At 38.6% G+C, this 21504-nt stretch overlaps 1 protein-coding gene across 18 annotated transcripts in view; it reads left to right on the top strand.

Annotated features, from left to right (window-relative positions):
• Mpdz (multiple PDZ domain crumbs cell polarity complex component) overlaps positions 1-18493 on the top strand; it is a 158010-nt gene extending 139517 nt beyond the window's left edge. For 17 of the 18 annotated variants that reach the window (XM_013122071.3, XM_013122077.3, XM_013122084.3 and 14 more), the window contains 11 exons: positions 3710-3793; positions 3978-4171; positions 6768-6915; positions 9144-9230; positions 10384-10474; positions 11321-11364; positions 12063-12185; positions 13321-13425; positions 13998-14110; positions 15185-15308; positions 17184-18493. In XM_013122071.3, the coding sequence (XP_012977525.1) occupies positions 3710-3793; positions 3978-4171; positions 6768-6915; positions 9144-9230; positions 10384-10474; positions 11321-11364; positions 12063-12185; positions 13321-13425; positions 13998-14110; positions 15185-15308; positions 17184-17330 (1260 nt within the window). In that variant the 3' untranslated portion in view covers positions 17331-18493. The remainder of the gene's footprint in view (positions 1-3709; positions 3794-3977; positions 4172-6767; positions 6916-9143; positions 9231-10383; positions 10475-11320; positions 11365-12062; positions 12186-13320; positions 13426-13997; positions 14111-15184; positions 15309-17183) is intronic. The other variant, XM_040757236.1, reaches the window with a different exon arrangement.
• The last annotated feature ends 3011 nt before the right edge of the window (positions 18494-21504 follow it).

Below are 21504 nucleotides of genomic sequence, written 5' to 3' on the forward strand. Positions count from 1 at the left end.
ATCAGTCCCATGTTGGATTCCCAGGCATCAGCTGTTTCTGGGGTTAAACCAGCCCAGTCTTAACTCCTTTGGTCATCAGTCCTCCCTCTCTGTTACTGGCTTTCTTGAGTTCAGCTCAGTACTTAGCCCTGGGAGTATGCCTCTTCTTCCATCAGCCACTGAATGAAGTTTTTGTTTCCCAGACTCTCTGGCCATGGGATTGTAGGCTAGCACTCCCCAGATCTATGTCTAAAATCCATATATGAGAGAGTACATGCCATGTTTCTCTTTTTGTGACTGTGTTACCTCACTCAGGATGGTTTCTTCTAGTGTCATCCATTTGCCTGTAAACCTCAGGATTCCATTGCTTTTTTCTGCTGAATAGTACTCCAATGTGTAGATGTACCACATTTTCTCTATCCACTCTTCGGTTGAGGGGCATCTAGGTTGCTTCCAAGTTCTGGCTATTACAAATAGTGCTGCTATGAACATAGTGGAACAGACATCCTTGTTGTATAAATGGACATCTTTTGGAAATATGCCTAAGAGTGGAGTTGCTGAGTCTTGTGGTAGGTTTATTCCCATTTTTCTGAGGAATCTCCATACTGATTTCCAAAGTGGCTGAACCAGTTGGCACTCCCACCAGCAATGGAGGAGTGTTCCCCTTTCACCACATCCTCTCCAGCATAAATTGTCCTTGGTGTTTTTGATTTTAGCCATTCTGACAGGAGTGAGATGGTGTCTCAGAGTTGTTTTGATTTGCATTTCCTGGATGGCTAAGGATGTTGAGCACTTTCTCAAGTGCCTCTCAGCCATTTTAGACTCCTCTATTGAAAATTCTCTATTTAGTTCTGCAGCCCAATTTTAATTGGATTCTTTGGTGTTTTGGAGACTTGCTTCTTGAGTTCTTTGTAAATTTTGGAGATCAACCCTCTGTCAGATGTGGGGTTAGTGAATATTTTTTCCCATTCTGTGGGCTGCCTTTTTGTCTTGCTGACTGTGTCCTTTACCTTACAGAAGCTTCTCAGTTTCAGTAGGTCCCATTTATTAATTGTTGATCTCTGTTCAGGAAGCTGTCTCCTGTACCAATTCATTCAAGGGTACCACCCACTTTCTCTTCTAAGAGGTTCAGTGTGGCTGGATTTATGTTGAGGTCTTTGATCCATTTGGATTTAAGTTTTGTGCATATCAATAAACATGGATCAGTCTGCAGTCTTCTACATGCCAGCCTCCAGTTATGCCAGCACCATTTGCTGAAGATGCTTTCTTTATTCCATTGCATATTTTTAGCTTCTTTGTCAAAGATCAGATGTTCATACGTGTGTGGGTTAATATCAGGGTTTTCAATTCGATTCCATTGGTCTACCTGTCTATTTCTGTGCTAATACCAACCTGTTTTCAGGACTATAGCTCTATAATAGAGCTTGAACTCAGGTATGGTGATGCCTCCAGACGTTGCCTTGTTGAACAGGGTTGTTTTGGCTATCCTGGGTCTTTTGTTTTTCCATATAAAATTGATTATTGTTCTTCAAGGTCTGTGAAGAATTGTACTGGGATTTTAATGGGGATTGCATTGAATCTGTAGATTGCTTTTGGCAGGCTTGCCATTTTTACTACATTGATCCTACCTATCCAAGAGCATGGGAGATCTTTCCATTTTCTGAGGGTTTATTTAATTTCTTTCTTTAAGGATTCAAAGTTCTTGCGCTACAGGTCTTTCACTTGTTTGGTTAGCGTTACCCCAAGGTATTTAATGTTGTTTGTGACAATTTGTACATTAAATTTTAAATGATCAGTATAAACACAATACTTAACAATAGGAGAAATATACATATCACCAAATTGATCTTAAATTTGTATCAATAAATGAAATCCATATAGAAAGTATTCATTTCTATACCTTAATCTCCCTTTTACCTTTAAAAAGAGATTGGTTGTGATCACTAACCATTTATAACCAACCCCATTTAAATGAAAACAAAAAATTATAAAAAAGTATTTGGGAATTTGGGCGTTGTTCATTCCAAACTGCTTCCTGCTAGTTGGGGGGTCACTGTCTGTACCATGGGGATCATGACAAAACACAGAAACCTGGCTAAGTCCTTGTTTTTTGTAGTCTGCAAGGCTGCATCATCTCAGCTGTTTTAGATGTTGGATCTCCTGGGTCCACTGCTTCAGGGGATCTTGCTTCATCAAACCATAGAAGTCTGGAAGAAATCCACAGCCTTTCATTTTCTGTGGAAACACAAGCAAAAAACTCTTTTCCTAAGTAACGTGTCCTTATATTTAAATTTGCAAGTCAAAGAATGTTTAAAGTATATAAGTTGGATTAATTTAATAGCATTGATATTCAAATGTCTTTTAGCAGTTTTTGCACCTTCTACGGCAACTGAACAATTTAAAGACAACACAATAGCATACAGTATCCAGACTCACTGTGCATATTCCATCTTAATTACTCTATTTCTCTTACTTTTATTTATTTGTTTTTTCTCTGAGACAGGGTTTCTCTGTGGAAATCCACTTTCCTCTGCCTCTGGAGTTCTGGGATTAAAGTGTGTGCCACCATACCCAAATACTCTATTTTTTTTCTCCCAAGCCTGTGTATATTTTTTAAAGACACTATAAATCTTTTATAGGTTTTACTTCATCTGAATCTGACTTTACTGTAAATCTTTATTTTTTTTTTTTGTCAAGTGTCTTTTATCTGCTAAAAGCCATGGCTGTTTTAACTGCTGTCTTTCCAAGATGGCAGGTGTAAATTTACCACCAGCACTGGCCGTGCAAGTCTCTATTTGTCTCTAGGAAAACAGAGCCCACCCAAGAAAATGCTGCTACCAAGAAGCCATGCTTCTCTCTGTTCTTCTGTGTCTAAAATCCCTTTTAATCTTTTGTCATTCTCACATGTTGCGGGCAACATATATAAAGTGTACTCTTTCCCACCACATGCCTGGGTCCCACTGCTGTCTCAGCCCCCAATAGCACACGAGACACTACTAATTATGAAGCAGTTGGCTGTTTGTTATGATTTCTTAATGGCTATCTCTGACTTAATTATTAACCCATAATCACTAATGTATATTTTTATAAGGTGTTTTCTTACCGAGAATTGCAGACTTGTGCCCTCTCCTCCTGGGATCGCATGGTGACTCTCCACTCTTGAGATTTTCCAAAATCCTCCTTGACTCCTAGTCCCACCTATCTTGCTTCCCTCTTGGCCAACAGTGCTTTATCTATCAACCAATAGGACAAATATATATACAGAATGACTTACCCCATCAGTTACATATAAAATTTCAGTGTTTGTATCGCTTCATTGATCCTTGACATTATTTAACTTCCTTTTTACTTATACCAAGGTTATCTCAGTCCCATATTGAGAAGAATATGAAATATTTTATACATAATTTCTTATATGTCAAAATACTTCATAAGTTTTCCATTTGTAGATCATAGTGGTGTTATATCATATTTGCATATGCTTTATAAATTTTATGAGCTTTACCTTGAAATTTCTCTGTATCAGAAAAAGTCTATACTTCTTTCAACATTTTAACATAAATTATGTCATTCAATGCTTCCTTACAGTGTGATGCATGGCTCACATATGAACCCATAAAGTACATGCCTTTTTAGCTGTACACAAAGTATGGTGTCCTTGGATTCCTATATTCTCAGCATTCCTAGCGATAATGGATAACACATGGGTATGTTATGTTTTGGGCTCTAGGGTGCTATTATTATCCATGAAGTTTATGAAGAGGGAGCAGCATGCAAAGATGGAAGACTGTGGGCAGGAGACCAGATTTTAGAGGTACAAATGCTTATTTTTAACCTAGAGTAAAAAGCAAAGGTCATGGGTGATGGGCTTTTCCTTCCTTCTTTCCCTTCCCACTTCTTTCCTCCCTTCTTCCTCTCCCTTCCCTTTTTTCTCTCTCCTCTTCCTCTTTCCTCCCTTACCCCTTACCTTCTCACCATCAGTGTCCTGCTTTGTACAGGTGAATGGTATTGATCTGAGAAAGGCCACGCATGATGAAGCAATCAATGTCCTGAGGCAGACTCCACAAAGAGTGCGGCTGACGCTCTATCGGGACGAGGCCCCATACAAAGAAGAGGATGTGTGTGATACCTTCACCATTGAGCTGCAAAAGAGGCCAGGCAAAGGCCTTGGCTTGAGTATTGTTGGCAAGAGGTGTGTTCGAGAGAACAAACCCCGGGCCCTTTTGAAACTGATTGTAGCCTTAAATGAATTTATCAATGGCTTCTTTTCTGTCACTGTAGACCTTGTAAGTCAGTGTGTTGGAGGGTTATATAGTCTTCAGTAAAAGGTGATTTGGGACGAAATGGTTGATGTGTGCCCAGAGGTACATTACATGCTGAGGAGAAGTTAAATAAGAAACAGTTCTTCCTCCAGGGCTTCTGTGCCTGGGAACACTAAAGGTGACTCATTTGCTGGGTTCATTTCCCAGCACCCATACTGGGAGGCTCACAGCTGTCTATAACTACAACTCCAGGCGATGTGACACCCTCTTCTCACCTCCTCTGCTACTCACACACAAGTAACACACGCACACACACACACACACACACACACACACACACACTAAAAATAATAATACACATTTAAAATTTTAAATCTTTTTAAAAGATCATGCTCGATGAATGAAACTCTAGTTCTTGTAGCAAGTGAGTTTGTCAAGAGTCACTGAGGCATATTGGGGGATCTAGAAAAGGAAATGTCAAAGGGACCATCTGGGTTCCCTATTCAAGAGAGAGGAGATGGATAAAAGGCTCAGAAAAGAGGATCGCTATTCTGTTAAAGGAGACAGAGGGTAGATAGTCTAGGGACAAGGGTCATCGTAAACACATGTGCCACCAGCAGAGGACTGAAAATATAAATTAGGACATCTGAGTGCACCTAAATTCAGTTCTATGTTATCGAAATACATATATAATTCAAAAGAATATTGATCTGTAATTCCTATTAACCGATGTTCATAGAAGTAATATTTTTTTGCTGTTCAAATGATATAAAACTTTATTCAGAGAGGGGGATATAGTCAAGAGAGCTATTGAACACATAGTGGCTATACATAATGACAATGTAACCCTGAAAGTTGCTGGGAGAATAAACTTTGTATTCTCACAGCCAAGAACAGTTAATACATGAATGCGTACATGAACCATTCCATGGTGTATGCATATTTCAAATAAATTCCAAGCATATGTATATGTGTTTACTGATCATCTGTCATCTATGAATCAATCATCTTACATCCAAGTTGATTCATAAATATATGAAAACCTATCCTGTCTAAAATCTCTTGCTCCTGGCTTTTACATTTACATTTTTATAGAAGTAATAGTAAGCACTAGTGAGTTCCACAAACATTTCTTCCTTGTCTATTAGAAAATCATTAGGATGAGAATCCATTGAATAGTTAAGCAGATAAGTCACAACTCAGAATTAGCTTCTGTGTAGGCTGTGGTAGCCCCGAGTTACTGCCAGCTGTCCTTAGTCCGCACAAACCACCATATCAGAACAACCTTCCAGTGAGGCACAACCTATGAACTGTACTTATCTAGTCTGCAACCACAATTCTGTATTAGAATTAAAGGACACATTTGTTTTAGCAAAGAAAATCTAAGACCTAACTTCTTTTTAATGCATAGAGAAAGTGCATGGTGTGACTTGAATCTCAGCTGGCAATGTGCTGGGGACAGTGGGCTGTTTGGAGGATACAGCACCAGTAGTCTCATTCTTGCAGTATCATTTCGCTACAAGGCTGCTGTGGTCTGCTAGGTACGCAGAACACTATACAAACTTCTGGTAATAAAACCCAACTAGCCGGGTGGTGGTGGCGCACGCCTTTAATCCCAGCACTCGGGAGGCAGAGGCAGGCGGATCTCTGTGAGTTCGAGGCCAGGCTGGACCGACAGCCTCCAAAACAATACAGAGAAACCCTGTCTCATAAAACCAAAAAAAAAAAAAAAAAAACAAGAGACAAAAAAACCAACTAGACCATACCTAGTCCTAACATCCTGTTTATAAATGAGAAAATCCATGGTTAGAATGGAATAATTTTATGATTAGGTGGCATGTTTGAAGAATTCTTGTGCAATTCAGTTTTTATTGTACAATCCTGCTTACTTTTGTGTCTTAATGGGAAGTTCTAGAGTTTGTTTACAGTTTTGTGAATCAATAAGATTAATGTTTGTTTGTTTTGTATAAATCTATTTCTATCTGAAAGTTAAAACTATTATATATAGTGACCTAAAGAGATCTTAGAGGAATGTGGTTAAACTGTGAGGTAATAGTTTCAGTTTGTAGTACGTATCTGTTGTTTATTTCCAGTAACGTTAATGACATTGATGATAATCTCACCATGCTCACATGTCTACAGGACAGTGGTCATAGAACGCCTCAGTGTGGTGTGGAAAAAGCATGTGCTTAGTGCCCAGCCACTGATTCCTCAGGGTTCTTTTTTTACCATTTTCTAGGTGTGTGACCCATAAAATAAGAATTGTACTCACTTATTCAGAGTACATGACTGATGAAGGATAATGCCCTGAGAGATACTTTCAATCTATGAAATATGAAATACCCTTTTAAGATATAATTAACTGTAATTTCCCATAGTCTGGCAAAGCTACACCAGCATTGTACAGAACTGTAACAGTCGTAAAGATAGACATTATTTTCACTTAGAATAACTGCTTTTGATTAAATAAGCATGGCATCATAGCTGAAAAACAGTCTTAATGCTGAAATCCACTGTTGCTTGCAGAAATGACACTGGGGTATTTGTATCAGACATTGTCAAAGGAGGCATTGCAGATGCTGATGGGAGATTGATGCAGGGGGACCAGATTTTAATGGTGAATGGAGAAGATGTCCGGAATGCCACCCAGGAAGCAGTTGCTGCCCTACTAAAGGTATAAATCAAGTAACAAACATAATTTTGTAGAGTAATTATCTGTGTTATTAGTCATCTCAGATAAAACAGTAAATTTGTGATAATTTATTATATTGTTATGTATTTCTAAAAACTTTGTTAGAATTGATGACACTGATACCTGAAATAATAGCAGATTTTTAAAGTACATATTACAAAAGGAATACATATTCAAACAACAAAAGTTTTAACATCGGTTCTTCGTGTTTCTTTCTGGATTTATTCTTATAACTTGGTTTAAGTAAAGTCTCTTATCGGAGGTATTAGGAGACTACCAGGGCCCCCAAAGCATCCTAGGAGGTCATGGTTTCTGCCTGTTCTTTTTCAACCTCTTCCTGAACCCTTTCTAGGCACAGCAGAATTGGTAGTTAGGCTTCTGACACTAAGTGGCAGAATTTCACTCTGTTTCACACAAGGGAATATGTAGCCCAGTTCCCATCTGATTCAACACTGTTGCTGTATTTTAAAGTTAATGTCAAAGTGTCCTTGGGTGTGACATCCTCATGCTCTGAAGGGAGTTTAGTACAGACTCATCCAGTGCATCAACATTAGGAATTCCTGTGACAGTGACAAGGCCTTGTGGCACTTAGAGCTTTGGTGCGTCTTACACTGTGAAGCAGCGTTCCTCAGAAGAAATCTCTTCCTGATGAATGGTTCTCGGTTGGAAGGTGAAGCCACCCTGAAAATAGGCTGTGAAGTACAGAATAGTCATTAGAAAGCCATATGTGGGAGGTAGATTTTCCCTGTTAAGAAATGGTCCAGTTTCTAGAGGAGATTGTATTTTAAGTGCTGTGTTGTTTACTGCATATTCCTTTGCCTGATGTATTTTTCTCCTGAAGTTCAATTTGGCATTGACTTGAAAACACTACCATTGCTTATTCCCCACATCTGGGTCTGAGCGAACATGTGCCTGTATGCTTTATATATGTCAGCTCCACAGCTGTTAGGGCAGCTGGGCATGTGCTGTCATGGGACCCTCTCAGCCTGGACTCCCAGAGGCCTTTTCCTGGTGAAGTTCCACCTTTATCCTCTGTGGTTTGGGTAGGAACTGGCACTACATTAATTAATAGCACTACATTAATTAATAGCACTACATTAATTAATGAAGCACACATTAATCCTGTTGTTTATTAAAGTCATCAAAACAAAGTGGTCAGAATTATTTCTTTTTGTGGATGCAAGGGATTGGTGTTTGAGACAGGGTCTTACTGTGTAGCCTGGGCTATCCTAGAACTCACTATGTAGCTTAATCTGTCCTGAAACTCATGATGGCCTACCGGCCTAGCCTCTTGCATGTGGGAGTTACAGCCACAAGCCATGCCTAGCTAGTAACCAGGACTATTTAAGGAAGTGTAGCTTCCTTTTGGAGGTAAATTGGGAACATTTGTTAGCTCCATAAGACTGACAGATCTTACAGAAAGAGAGAGGAGGAAATTTCATTGAGATAATATAAATGAGTTAAAGTCATTCCAGCTAGCCATTATAAAAAGAGTCAAGCAATATAGAATGAGAGCCATAAACATTTATATGTTGTATATTTGGCTTGCTCTAGCTTGTTGCTGTTTTGTCTAATTCTTTATTTTAAAAGAGACAATCTTAAATGTACAAATAATGCATGTACTAAATTTTATTGAACTATTTCTGCAATAGTAGGAAAATAGGCTCTCAAAGCCCTAGATCTTACACCTCTTTGCACCACTTCCTTTATTATTAGACTACACTGCATTTCATGCCTAGTGTCAGCTCATAACATTGCATTTATAGAAATATTTTTCTAAGTATAATAGAGTAGGTCTGCTTAACTGCCATGCATCTGGGAAATTCGACTCAATTATTTGAATACTTTCTTTATTAAGGGGAATGTAAGTTGTGTAAGTAGTCATTTGACAGCTATGGGTTGCAATTTAAACTCTGAGTTTCCCTGGTTCATTTGTCCTTCTTATAGTCATAGTATTCATGAGAAATTACTCAATTCTCAATTTGTATTTGTCTTGGTAGGAATGATCTTCATGTAAATTGTGGAACACTGAGATGGACACTTAGAGCTACTTATTATTCTTATGAGTTTAAATGTTTAAATACTGTGTTTCGCAAAGAATTGGGTTGCCCTGTCTATGGAAGTCATAAGAGGAAGATGCCTTTAGTTTTAAGACCATGTCTTTCCAAAGATAATTATAGAATTTTGTCTTAACATTTTCACAAATTTAGTGTTCCCTAGGCACAGTAACTCTGGAAGTTGGAAGAATCAAAGCTGGTCCATTCCACTCAGAGAGGAGGCCTTCTCAAAGCAGCCAGGTGGGTAGACGTGGGATTTATGAACAAAACCAGTCCACATGTAAAGTGGAACTCAGAGATGTCCCCACAGTCTGCCCAGCCTTACAGACACAGGTCCAATCCTCTAGTAAAGTGGAACTGGGTATAGGGCTTGACAAATGAATAAGAGAAACATGGACCACTGGACCTTGAGGGTTCTTTGTAATTTGGAGGGATTTTTTTCCAGCATTCTTCTTCCAGCATCTCAAAGTTAGCCGCCTAATCAGTGTAGGCAGATCCAGTCAAGGTAACATACTTTTGAAGATACTGTCAAACAAATATCAATCATTATTCACCTGGTAAGTTCCAGGTAGGTAGTTGTAAACCATCTTTTGTAGAACTATGATACTAAAATAACTTGATTCATAGACTAGGGAGATAGTGTGTGCTGAGGTAGCATGAGGACTTAAGTTAAATCTGCAGAACCAGATTTTGGTGTGCTTTTAATCCCAGTTCAGGGTTGGTAAATGCAACTTGTTTACTGACCTGCCTGCTTAACCACATTGGCAAGCAAGCTCCAGGTCCCAGTGAGAAACCCTGGTCAGAAAACAAGGTGGATGACACCAAAGATGGACCTGTGACCTCTACTCATGCATGCTTACATGCACATGTAGGTCCTCCAACACACACATATGAATATGCATACACACAAAAAATATAATAAATGAATGATTTGATTCTTGGCAAGCTTTTCTCTGCAGTATTATCTTCTGATGATAGAATCCCATTTTCATGAGTCGTTCATGAAGCATTTACCAGCTTCCTTAATTATTGCCATTAGGTTCCAGCTCATTGGCCCTTGTTACACAGTTTTAAGCCCTAGCTTTTGTGTAGTTGTTTAAATTCAAAGAGAGTTAAGTCTTGAAAGAGATTATGAAAGATCACTAAAATTTTACAAAGGTTGAAATCAACTTCAACTATCCTTTCATCTTCAACTCTTTATATCATTATTCATTCAACAGAAAAAAAGACACCAATAACTATGCTTAAGTTTCCCTTAAAATTACCAAATACCACTGTTGTTTAACAATGTTTCTCATTAGATGAGATAAACAAATGGGATGGTGAAATATTTTGTACTAAGGGGAAATCACAATTTCCCAAAACTGTCTGTAATAATTGCTGTATATTTTAGGTGAGTGACAGTAGCCTGTCATCCTTCACTCTTCCACTTTCTGGAATGAATGCATCTGAATCACTGGAAAGTAACGCGAAGAAGAATGCATGTAAGATTGGCTTAAAATTTTATGCATGAAGTGTACTGCTCTGAATTTTGGCTACTGGCACTGACTTTTTTTATTGTTTACCACTGAGCCCATTTCCTCCCCAAACCATCTCATATCCTAATGCAGATATAAAACATGCACTGGCCAAATTCTTGAGCAAATGAAGGCATGCCCCGTGGCAATTTTTTCCACTTATGTTTGCATTATTATCAAGATTCTGTAATTTTTCTTACTGTGCAGAGTAGTATATTTGATTTTGTTCTTTTTCTATATTGAATGTAAATCCAGTAAATCAGAAAATACCACTAAGCAAAGCCCTAATTTTTCATTAAGATTACAAAAATTTTGGAAAGAATTGACACAATCCTCCTGTGTTTTAATTACATAAAACCATGGTGCACAGGATTTTTGGCTTGATGCATTGGTTGAGAGTTTTTCAAATTGAAGAAACTCGCCATATGGCAGTCTCTATTTGTGACTAATATTCTAGAAATTTAGACACTTAGTGCATAGAATTTTTTTAACTCATCCGTAACTATTCCTCTCCGCTGTGTGAACAACTTTCCATCCAAAGCATCGTCTATGCTTGATTCAATTGGAGTAGATTGTACAGTTACATAATCAAAGCTGAAGCAAGGGGGAGACAGGATGGCATGCGTGCTTTTCCATCTGGGGAAACAGAGTGCCACGTGAACTGTAGTTAATAGTGTGTACTGCCGATAACCAAGTGCACCCTTTGGAGAAAAGATAGCCATGCAGTGTCATCCAACTTCGTGCATTGGCTAAAATGGTAATAAGCCGAAAAATGTTTTAGCGATCATATTTTTATCTGCTTCTACTTTACAGTAGCATCTGAAATTCAGGGATTAAGAACAGTCGAAATAAAAAAGGTAATGTGCTGTCTTCCAAGGCAATTTGTTTGTATTTTCTTGTTAAATGTTTTACAGTGCCCATCTGAAAAACATGTGTGTACATTATAAGCAGTAGAAGAAATAATACAATTCAATCATTGCCAGATTTCTTAGACATAATAAAAAGTCCTTATTTGTATTTTCTATACTGTCAAAAATGGTATCATTCTGCCCCTACACAAAATCATTCTTTGCCTCTCACTTCTTGTACTGTGAATAAGCCTTTATATAGGATATATGGCCTATTAGTCACGTGTAAGAGAGAGCATAAGGGCATGATTTGCTGACACTTATTGCGGTCTCCTCAACATTAGATGCCATCATAGTACGCTTTATGTTCGCTGAAGGCCTGTGCACGACCCAGAGCGTTGGAGACAATGCATGTGCTCCAGGCCTTGCACTAGAAAGTATTAGGCCCATGTTCAACACCAGGATCTGCATACTGCAGTCTTCTTGCTTCCTGAGTTTTCCTGCCTTTTATAAGACTAAACTTAATTTAGTATGTAATGATTGCTTTACTTCCCAGACACTTTCCTTAACCTCTTGTGTTAAATGAAGTATTTTCCACACTCATACCTAGAAGATCCTAACTGACAATAGAATATTGTATGCCAGAGAACTAACAAAGGGTCAGTTTAAAATACCACTTTAACCAAACTCTATCTGTTCCATGGCAGGGGCCTGCGGACTCGCTGGGAATCAGCATTGCTGGAGGAGTGGGCAGCCCGCTTGGCGATGTTCCTATATTTATTGCAATGATGCATCCAAACGGTGTTGCGGCTCAAACCCAGAAGCTCAGAGTACGTTTTCCTACTCACCATAATGGCCCTAGCAAATCTAGCAGGCATTTCCAGCTTCTCAATCCAGCTACCTATGGTCAAGGTTTAGATCTGCTTGAAAATTGTTAGCGGAGCTTTGGTTGAGCTTAGTGTAAGTGGAAGATAAAAAAAAAATAACAAAAGGGGAACGTGATGTTGTCAGATGCAGGACTGTCAGGCAATTACAACTGTGGAAAACAGTAAAAAAGAAAACAAAAATGTGTTCAGTGCACAAATACAGAGGGAACCTTCCTTTATATGACTTCTTCGTTTAAATGCTAACTTGACCATACCAAATTTAAAATATTGTTTATTTCATTACATTAAAAAGTTTAATGCAAATATGATCTAAAATACTCTAGAACATACAAACTTTCTTCAAGGATGACAGATGGCCCCAGTGAAAAGTAGTATGGGAGCCTCTCCTGGCCCAGTAGATCCTCCTTCAGTAGCTCGGTCTCTGAAGCAACATCTCTTATGCCCAAGCTGTACACAAGGTCTCCAGAAGAATCTCATCATAGTTAAATGACCTCAAGTTTGGGAGTGAGTGGGTCAGCACTTCTAACTTTATGATGGACACTGAGAAACTAATTATATCATAGTGCCATAGAGTCAATGAACATCCTATAACACAGCTAGTGAATACTTTAAACTGGGCCATAGTACTCTCTTGTAGCTACTCAGCTCTGCCCTATGAAATAGCCAAATAAGCATGCTGTCTTCCAACCAAATCTTATTAACTGAAGTGGGCAGTGTGCCAGGTTGGCTCTGCTGCCCTTAGTTTGCCAGCCTCTGACTTATGGTCTCATCTAACACACACGGTGATGATATCCAGAGAAAACCACACTGGTTCTTTATGGTTTTAATAAGAAGTAATATCTTACTCAGGAGAAAGAAGGTCCCGGGAAGACGGACTCTTTTCTCGTCACTCTCCCTCCGCTAGAACCATCAAATTCATCTGTACCATATCCCTTTTCATAGTTGATTCTTCGGCTTGAGTTAATGGTCCCCTTGGTTATGTCTCACTGGTGGGTGGCAAGTTAGGTGTGCTGTGAGTTACCAAGAAAGACTGTGCTAGCCTGTCAGCCCTACTCTGCATGGTGACATTTGCTTGCAGGTTGGGGATAGGATTGTTACCATCTGTGGCACATCCACTGAGGGGATGACTCACACACAAGCAGTTAACTTGATGAAAAGTGCCTCCGGCTCCATTGAAGTGCAGGTAAGGCTTCTATCCCCAGCACTAACCAGGATATAGGTAGCCTGAGGACACAGGGGCTCTGGTGCTAAATAAAAATGATTCAGTCTCCTGGTACTATTTTATTTAATATATCCCTTGAATGTCAGTGATTAAAAGGAGAGCTCCAAGAAAGCATTATGAAACATGTTCTGTAACATTTCATCCCTATGCCTTCATTATTTTACATTGTATGTCTCAAGGGAAAAATACAGGGGCCTTAGCAACCAGTGATTAATTGTTAGAATTTTGTGTGCTCTGTGAGTGGCGTGTCTTCTAAAGACCTTTGAAAAATAATTACACATGAGGTCATGATTTATAAAGATCAAAGAAAAATAGAGAATTTAATTTAGGAAATTTTTACTATCTGAACAGCTAAGAGGTGTCTGGGCATTGTGAAATTCCTTTCTATTTAAAAATATCTTAATCATTTCTTTGATTAAGTAGGCAATAAAATACTCATTTTAAGCCACGTTTGATTTTTGGAAAAAAGTCTCTTGGAATCTCTCAAGCTACGTGAGCATATGTTCTTCTCTTTTCACTTTGCCTACACACAGGTGGTTGCTGGGGGAGATGTGAGTGTGGTCACAGGTCATCAGCAAGAGCTTGCCAACCCGTGTCTTGCTTTCACTGGGCTAACATCAAGCAGTATATTTCCGGATGATTTAGGGTGAGCAATCATGAATTATCAGGGGTTTATCATTTGTTGTTTTCAAATCAAATAACCCAGACAAATTCAGTATCTTTCCCATGTTCTAGCACTCACACAGAGGGAACAGAATGGGAGAAGTTGAAGGTGCCAATGCTTTAATTGTCAGCTAGTCAAAAATGAGTGGTTTACACACAGCTGCCTGGTCTGAGATGACAGATGACAGTTACCTAGTCGGAGGCGGGGATTACAGATTACCTTGTCAGAGATGGGTAGATTAAACACAGTTACCTAGTCAGCGATGGGTGGATTACAGATTACCTTGTCAGAGATGGGTAGATTAAACACAGTTACCTAGTCAGAGATGGGTGGATTACAGATTACCTTGTCATAGATGGGTAGATTAAACACAGTTACCTAGTCAGAGATGGGTAGATGACAGTTACCTTGTCAGAGATGGGTAAGTTATAGACAGTTACCTAGTCAGAGATGGGTAGATTACAGATTACCTTGTCAGAGCTAGGCAGATTACACACAGTCAGACATGGGTAGATTACACGCAGTTACCTTGTCAGAGATGGATAGATTACAGTTCACCCTACTACACTTCCTGAGTTTTCAGTTTTGATTTTTTTTTTGAGAGGACATCTTAATCTTATTGATTGAACTTTTGATTGAAAATGTTTAAAGTACTGAAAAACAACACTAAATGTAAGAGTGCTAGAAAAGAGGAAGAGTAAAGAGAGGCGCATTTGAATTTTCAAACTATTTGCTGCTGCCCTTGCATTGCTCACAATTGATTTTCCTCTCTGAAGTAGAGACCAGTGTTTACAACTCTACATTGTGGTCCTCTAAACTTTCACCCTCTTCTCTCCCAATAAACTGAAAAAAGAATGAGAATTTTTGTGCTATGAGAACAGACAATAAATAATATCTTCCTTATCAATAACATGAATTACAGAAGCATGCTAGTTGTGTAGTTTGTCAGGTAAGGCACAGAGACTAATGTGTGTTTGTGTGTGTGTGTGTGTGTGCGTGTGTATGTGTGTGTGTGTGTTTAGTCGTGAACCTCATTTCTCCTTCCCTTTTCTGTAGACCTCCACAGTGTAAGACTATAACACTAGATCGAGGACCAGATGGTTTAGGCTTCAGCATTGTAGGAGGATATGGCAGCCCTCATGGAGACTTACCAATTTACGTGAAAACAGTATTTTCAAAGGTAAGCTTTCAAGTTTTAACCATTCTGTTCCCTGCTAGACATTAATTAATACTGGTCAGCAGCTGGCTTATTAGTTTATGGCCTGAGGTAATGCCAAATGGTTAACATTGACATTTTCTTTCTAAATTCCCTGCAGAAACAGGTCATTAAATATTTTTTTTCAATTTGAGGTTTAGTTATGTTTAGAGAAAAATAAGCTCAAATTGAAACTCTATGGAAACTCAACAATATACATAAAATAATTAAGCCTATCCTTTTCATTTGAAAGCAAGTTGTACATGATGATCTGTTGAAAATGGACTTTCATAATATATCTACTGTCAAGAAATGGCATGTTTTCCTCTGTGTTCTTTGTGATTGTGATATATAAAGTAGATACACAAAAATATATAAAATGCATACCACATAAGTAGGGTTTTTATAAGTTTAATTGAAAAGGAAAATATATTTTAAATTCAAGGAGTGGTAAGCAGACCTGTCATCAACGATAAAGCATGATTCTCAATCAAGGGATTCTATTACTTTCAAAAAGAAAGCTCTGTATATAGTTGTAGTCATCTAATAAACTATCTTAAGACTGTTTAGAGTAAGAATAAAGAGACTATAATTTTGATGAAGTCATTAAAATAATGGAAACACATAATGGTTGATATTGTGTTCTTAAGACCCATTTTTAAAAACTACAAAATTGAACAATGTTCCCTGCTGAAGCAAACCAGAAATATCACATTTTACAGTGTAAAAGAACAAAATGAATGTCAGGTCTGTAAAGATCTCATCTGGGCTCTTTAAGTGTTGTGGTCCTTTAGTTTATGGAAGTTTCATTCTATTATTTTAGGAAAATACTACTATTTTCAGCCAATTTAAAGTGCTGTTCTTGTGACAAGCTAGCTGTAGGCTTAATTTGTGAGATTTTTAAAAAAGTTATTGGTATATCCAAAAATATAGCCAGCATTTGCCAGTGAATAGAAGCACCAGGCAATTCTTTTCCTCGGCCTAGGAACAATTTATTTAAGGCATGCTAGTTAGAACATATTTTAAGAATTTCATCATTATACACTCCTCATTAACTTTTCCATATTTTTAATCTTATATTTAATTGCATAATTATCTTATATACGCATGCCTTAAGATGGGGTTCTTTTTTAAATAGGATGTCTGTTTAATCATAATTATTTAGGGCCTGTAGAAATAGGAGAATGTCTGTACCCTAACAGTAAGAAGTAAGAGAGCTTGAGCATTCTTTCTTTCCAAAGCGTAGGGAAAATTACAAGTAGTAGTGGTTGAGGGGCTCCTGTCTGGGCTATGTCCTTAGGATGGAATTTGGGGCCTCATCCATCTTGAACAAGAACTGCACAAGCAAAGTCTCCCCAGCCCTGAAATGGCTTTTAAATCATCACTTTGCCTTACCCTGCCCAGGTCAGCCGCCATGTGAGCTTTCTGTTTCTGGAATTCTGTGGATTCTGAGATCTTTAGCTTTGTTTGATGAAACTGCTTTTGTTGTTCATTGATCTTTTGTCATTCTGTAGGTCTTCTTTATGGATAGAAACCCCTAATTTCTATGAACTCGCTCCTGCTAGGCAAATGCCCAAATATTCTTTATTAATTTTAGTTGCTACCAACTGCTGTGCTAAACAGTCAAAAAAGCATCCAGCGACTCTGTTGACTGCTAAATTCACTCCCAGATTGGACTCTCAGTGTTAAAACCATTTTGGAGAAAGGCCTCTTTTGTGTGTGTTCATCATGCCTAATGGTATGGGGCGCCGGGAGCAATGTGTGTGTACATGCAGAGCAATTTGCATTCTTGTTCAGCTCTTTTTCTTTGTGTGAGCCTGAATTCTTTCACAAGTAAACAAGCCTGCTTTATAATTGCAGGGAGCAGCCGCGGAAGACGGGCGTCTAAAAAGGGGCGATCAGATCATTGCTGTCAACGGGCAGAGTCTAGAAGGAGTAACCCATGAAGAAGCGGTCGCCATCCTTAAGAGGACAAAAGGCACTGTCACCCTCGTGGTTCTCTCCTGAACAGGCTGCCAAAGCTGAACCAGCCCAGCCACCTCCTGTAACAGTGTGGAACTTCGAACTGTCCCTGTGGGTTTCCTATGCTGTGTTCATTGGGGGAAACTACAGTCGGGAGAGAAACATTTAGTGATTTGTTACTGACAACTTAGCAACATTTTTCCTTTCCCGTTGCATTTTATGATCCTTAACTGAAAGAGAAGGAATATTTGCGTAATAGGTAAACCTCATTTTTATTTTGAAGACATCTAACAATTTATAGTCATGTGGACAAAATTATTATAGGCTCATTTTGGTAATATGGAAACAAAATAACTCAAAGCTAGCCAAAAGAAATGGCCTCAGAAAATTAGGATTAAAAAAAAGTAAAAATTTACAAAAAAAAAAAAAGAAGACAATCTTGAGTTTTAGAAAAGTGCCCCAATCTGGGCAGTCTCCCTACCCCAATAAATGTGCACAATAATCTTGAACAGGTTATTTTAAAATTGTGAACACTGTTGCATACTGGTTCTTCTTACCTCTAATATATATTTTTCTGCTAACATTAGCAGTCTTACTAAGCTTTAAAAGGAAACCATGTTTAATGCATATCTTGGTGTTCATTTTCAGTTTTTGACCTGCTATGTTTTCATGTTGTTGTAAGGAAAATAATCATGCTTCCCTGTGGTGGCTACAGTTCTTCTGAAAAATAACCATCCAGCTATGGAAGACAGAGAAAGGAGCCCAGAACCTTCTAGTGCTGATTCAACAGACTGACGCGACACTGAAAATATATTAGTGTACTGTGGTATTGTTTTTCCATTAGTATTAATCTTAATGACAGAGAAAAAGGCAGTGTGTTAGTAATTATTTTGGTTGTATGCCATTAATAAATTGACAGAAAAATTAAGGGGGTTAAGATAACTTCATTTCATTGCCATGTATTAACATCTTATAATACAATAGTTTAAGACTAAAGGAAACAGATGGAGCTGTTTACTGAGACAACTGGTGAGGAATTATCATGTGTTCAATCCCATTTTAGAGCGTGAAACTCCTACATTAGAATATATAAAGTCACTTTAAATATTATCTATATTTGTAACAGGAGTAGTGTACAGATATTTTATTATAGCATTCTTGTGTAAATGTAAAGTGAATAAATAAGTTTCTGTGGTGCACAACAAAAATGCAGATGCTTTCTTTGTTCTTTATATTGGGGGAGAGCTTTATTATTCCAGATTTACTGTTTTACGTTATTGAGTCTCACCATAGATGCAATTGGGAGAACTCTGGACAACATCCTTTGTGCAAACCTCAGTGTTTTGTTTCCACCGTGTTTTCTAACCCCAGAGATTCAAAGGCTGCTCATGATCCGAGGAAGATGACATAGAAAGAGAGCTGTGCTGCTGCTATTTTTCAGGGGTGCTGTGCATGCAGTAATGTTGTATTATTGTACAGATTGTAAGCCGCTAACATGCGTCAGATGGAAGTTATCTTACTGAACAAGGCAAGTCTGGATGGAGAAGAGAGCAAGAAAGCTCTGTTTGTGGATTCTGTCTTGAGTTAGCTAGTGAGAGTGCATTCTTTCTTGCTGGTTCTTTCTGTAAAATGTTGTTGAAAAGCTTCGAGTTATTTTTGTCAAATATAAGAAAGTATTTTTATATAATCATCCTGAGTTTAGGTGTCCATTCCAAACTCAAACTGAATGAACCAAAGTGCAGATTGCAACACATCTTCAGCCAGGTCTTGTCAACTGAGGTGGTTGGTTAGCAAAATCTATATTTTTATGCTGATAAGCTATAGGCTTTTGGCCATCTTTTAATGACCCTCTGTCATGAAGGTGTGGCCGAATCCTTGCATGCTATACTGTGGATGCTGAATTTAGCCACTTCTGCAACTTTGAAGTCAAAAGGATTTTAATAAGGGATAATAATGTGTCAGTACTGGGAAAAATCAAATTGATGTTTGAGACAATATATAGAAATACTGCCCCCCAATCCCACCCCCAGAAAAGAAACAGGCAGGTACGTGTGTGCTTCACTTAATGTTGTCCTAAGAATCCATATCAAAACAAAAAAAGAATCCATATCCACCTGAATCTTAGAATGCAATACTTTTGCCAATGTGGTTAAGGCCAGGCTATATTAGAATGTGTCCTGTCCTGTGATTGTGACAACTCAGCCACATGGCAGAAGATGGCCATGTGAAGATGGAGGCAAGGACACACCTGGAACCATCACCTATAGAGGCAAGGATCTGTTCCTGTGAAGCCCTTTAAGGGAACATCTTGACTTCAAGTTCCTGACCTGCAGAAGTGTGAGAAAACAAACTTAACATTGCTCTAAGCCACCAGTTGGTAGGCCTTTTTAAAGGAATTCCTAGATAATTAATAATGTATTTTTACATCATGCGCTACGATGTATTTGTCTAGCGGAAGAGATGTTGAGCTGCTGTTAACAAACATGAGAAAGAGGGAGAGGAGATGAAGTTTGAAAGGAAAAGAATGTAGATTCCACCAGCTTTGAAAGTAAGCAAAGGCACGTGCTTCTTAGAGTATTCTTTTATATAAATATATGTCTTATGTGATAGAAGAACACCCTTAGGCAAACAGTTTAAAATTAATCCTATGATATTACAATGTTGTGTATGGTACAAGGCGATAGATTGCCTATAAATTCAGTGTTAGTGTTCGGTTAAACTTGGAGACCACAGATTTCTGGTGCTCTTCCTCATTACTGCCAAGGGATAATTACAGCAGTAATGATGTATTAACTTCACACTGACCCATTTGTAGCACCAGGAGTCGTAAGGAACATAATAAGTCCATGGAATTCCTATATCAGAAGAGTGAATCATGAAGGGAGAAGACATAAAAAAGTTCTTTTTTTTATCACCTTAAGAATCCTGAGAAAGCAGATGTTGACAGACATGAAGAAAGGAATGGAGTTGTTGGCTTGTCTGAGGTAGATGGCATTCAGCCCACTTAGTTTTGCTCAGGTAGTTTGTTGTCTGAATGCCAAGGCCTCTCTTCAGATCTCTGAGTGGAGCTGGGAGTTGAAAGGTGGCCTGCAGAGAGACAGGAGGAATGGGCTTTGTGCTTTCAGTGTGGGAATGTCAGCTCTCATCGCTTGCTCCCCTCAGCCCTGCTGTGTTGTTTCCAGTTCGTGACAGATCTGGAATGCATTTGATTTGTGCAAAGATGTCCCTGGACTTTGTCTACTAGGGATTAATGTTAAACTCTGCCCTTTGAAAGGGAGCTGTTCGCAAGGCTAGATTGGCCTCCATTCCTTCAAGAGATAAAAAATAAAGCTGTTGGTGCCAAGAAAATGTCTGTACAAAAGAGTACAAAACCTAGGGAAAACAAGGAGTCTTCAAGCGATTTCTGTGTGGGGTGTGTTTCAGCTCCTCTTGCCGCAAGATATATGTATTCCAAATTGTCTATTTCACTGTAAACTACAGACAAAATACTTATGTAGGCATTTCACTGAAAGTCAGGGGCTGAAACTTTAACAGTAGGCCCTAAATGAAATCCTATCAGAGAGGTAAATGTGTGGTAACAATGTCAAAATTGTCCCATTGAAAATACCTGTATTTTAAAGCCTGGCACTCGGAAAACTTCCTTAGGCACCTTTGTGGAGTGGTTTTTGTTGTTGTTGCTGTTGTTGTTATTTTAACACTGAATATTGCTTCTCAGGAGAGTGTCTATAATCCTGTGGGAAAGCTAGTCCATGCCACTGCCTGGCATTCTTCTTCTCCTTCCATACCTATCTATAGCTTTGTCTTTTCATGGCACCCCAAAATTCATGTTCCCTTGTGTGTGTGTGTGTGTGTGTGTGTGTGTGTGTGTGTGTGTGTGTGTGTAAGTCCTTGTATCCTTTGCTTGTGTGGTCCAATTCATCTACTGATCTTCTGATACTCTGTCTTCTACTTGTCCCATTCTGTTCATAAGCTTTTCCCTTGAGTTTCCTGAGCTTTTGAATTTTTCAATTCCATCTTGATTTCAGCTTTGGTTCTCCTTAATAATTCTCTTTTACTAAGCTTAGTTTTCCAATCCTGAATCGTCTTCATCGTTTCGTGTGTGTGTGTGTATGTGTGTGTGTGTGTGTGTGTGACCTTGGATATCACTCAGGTGTTTATTCCTATCCTCTGTAAGTTCATTCCAGCTGTTTGTTGTGACATTGAGTGTCCTGGGTCCTTT

Source organism: Mesocricetus auratus, unplaced genomic scaffold (assembly GCF_017639785.1).
Source record: "Mesocricetus auratus isolate SY011 unplaced genomic scaffold, BCM_Maur_2.0 Super-Scaffold_100014, whole genome shotgun sequence".
Taxonomy (NCBI): domain Eukaryota; kingdom Metazoa; phylum Chordata; class Mammalia; order Rodentia; family Cricetidae; genus Mesocricetus; species Mesocricetus auratus.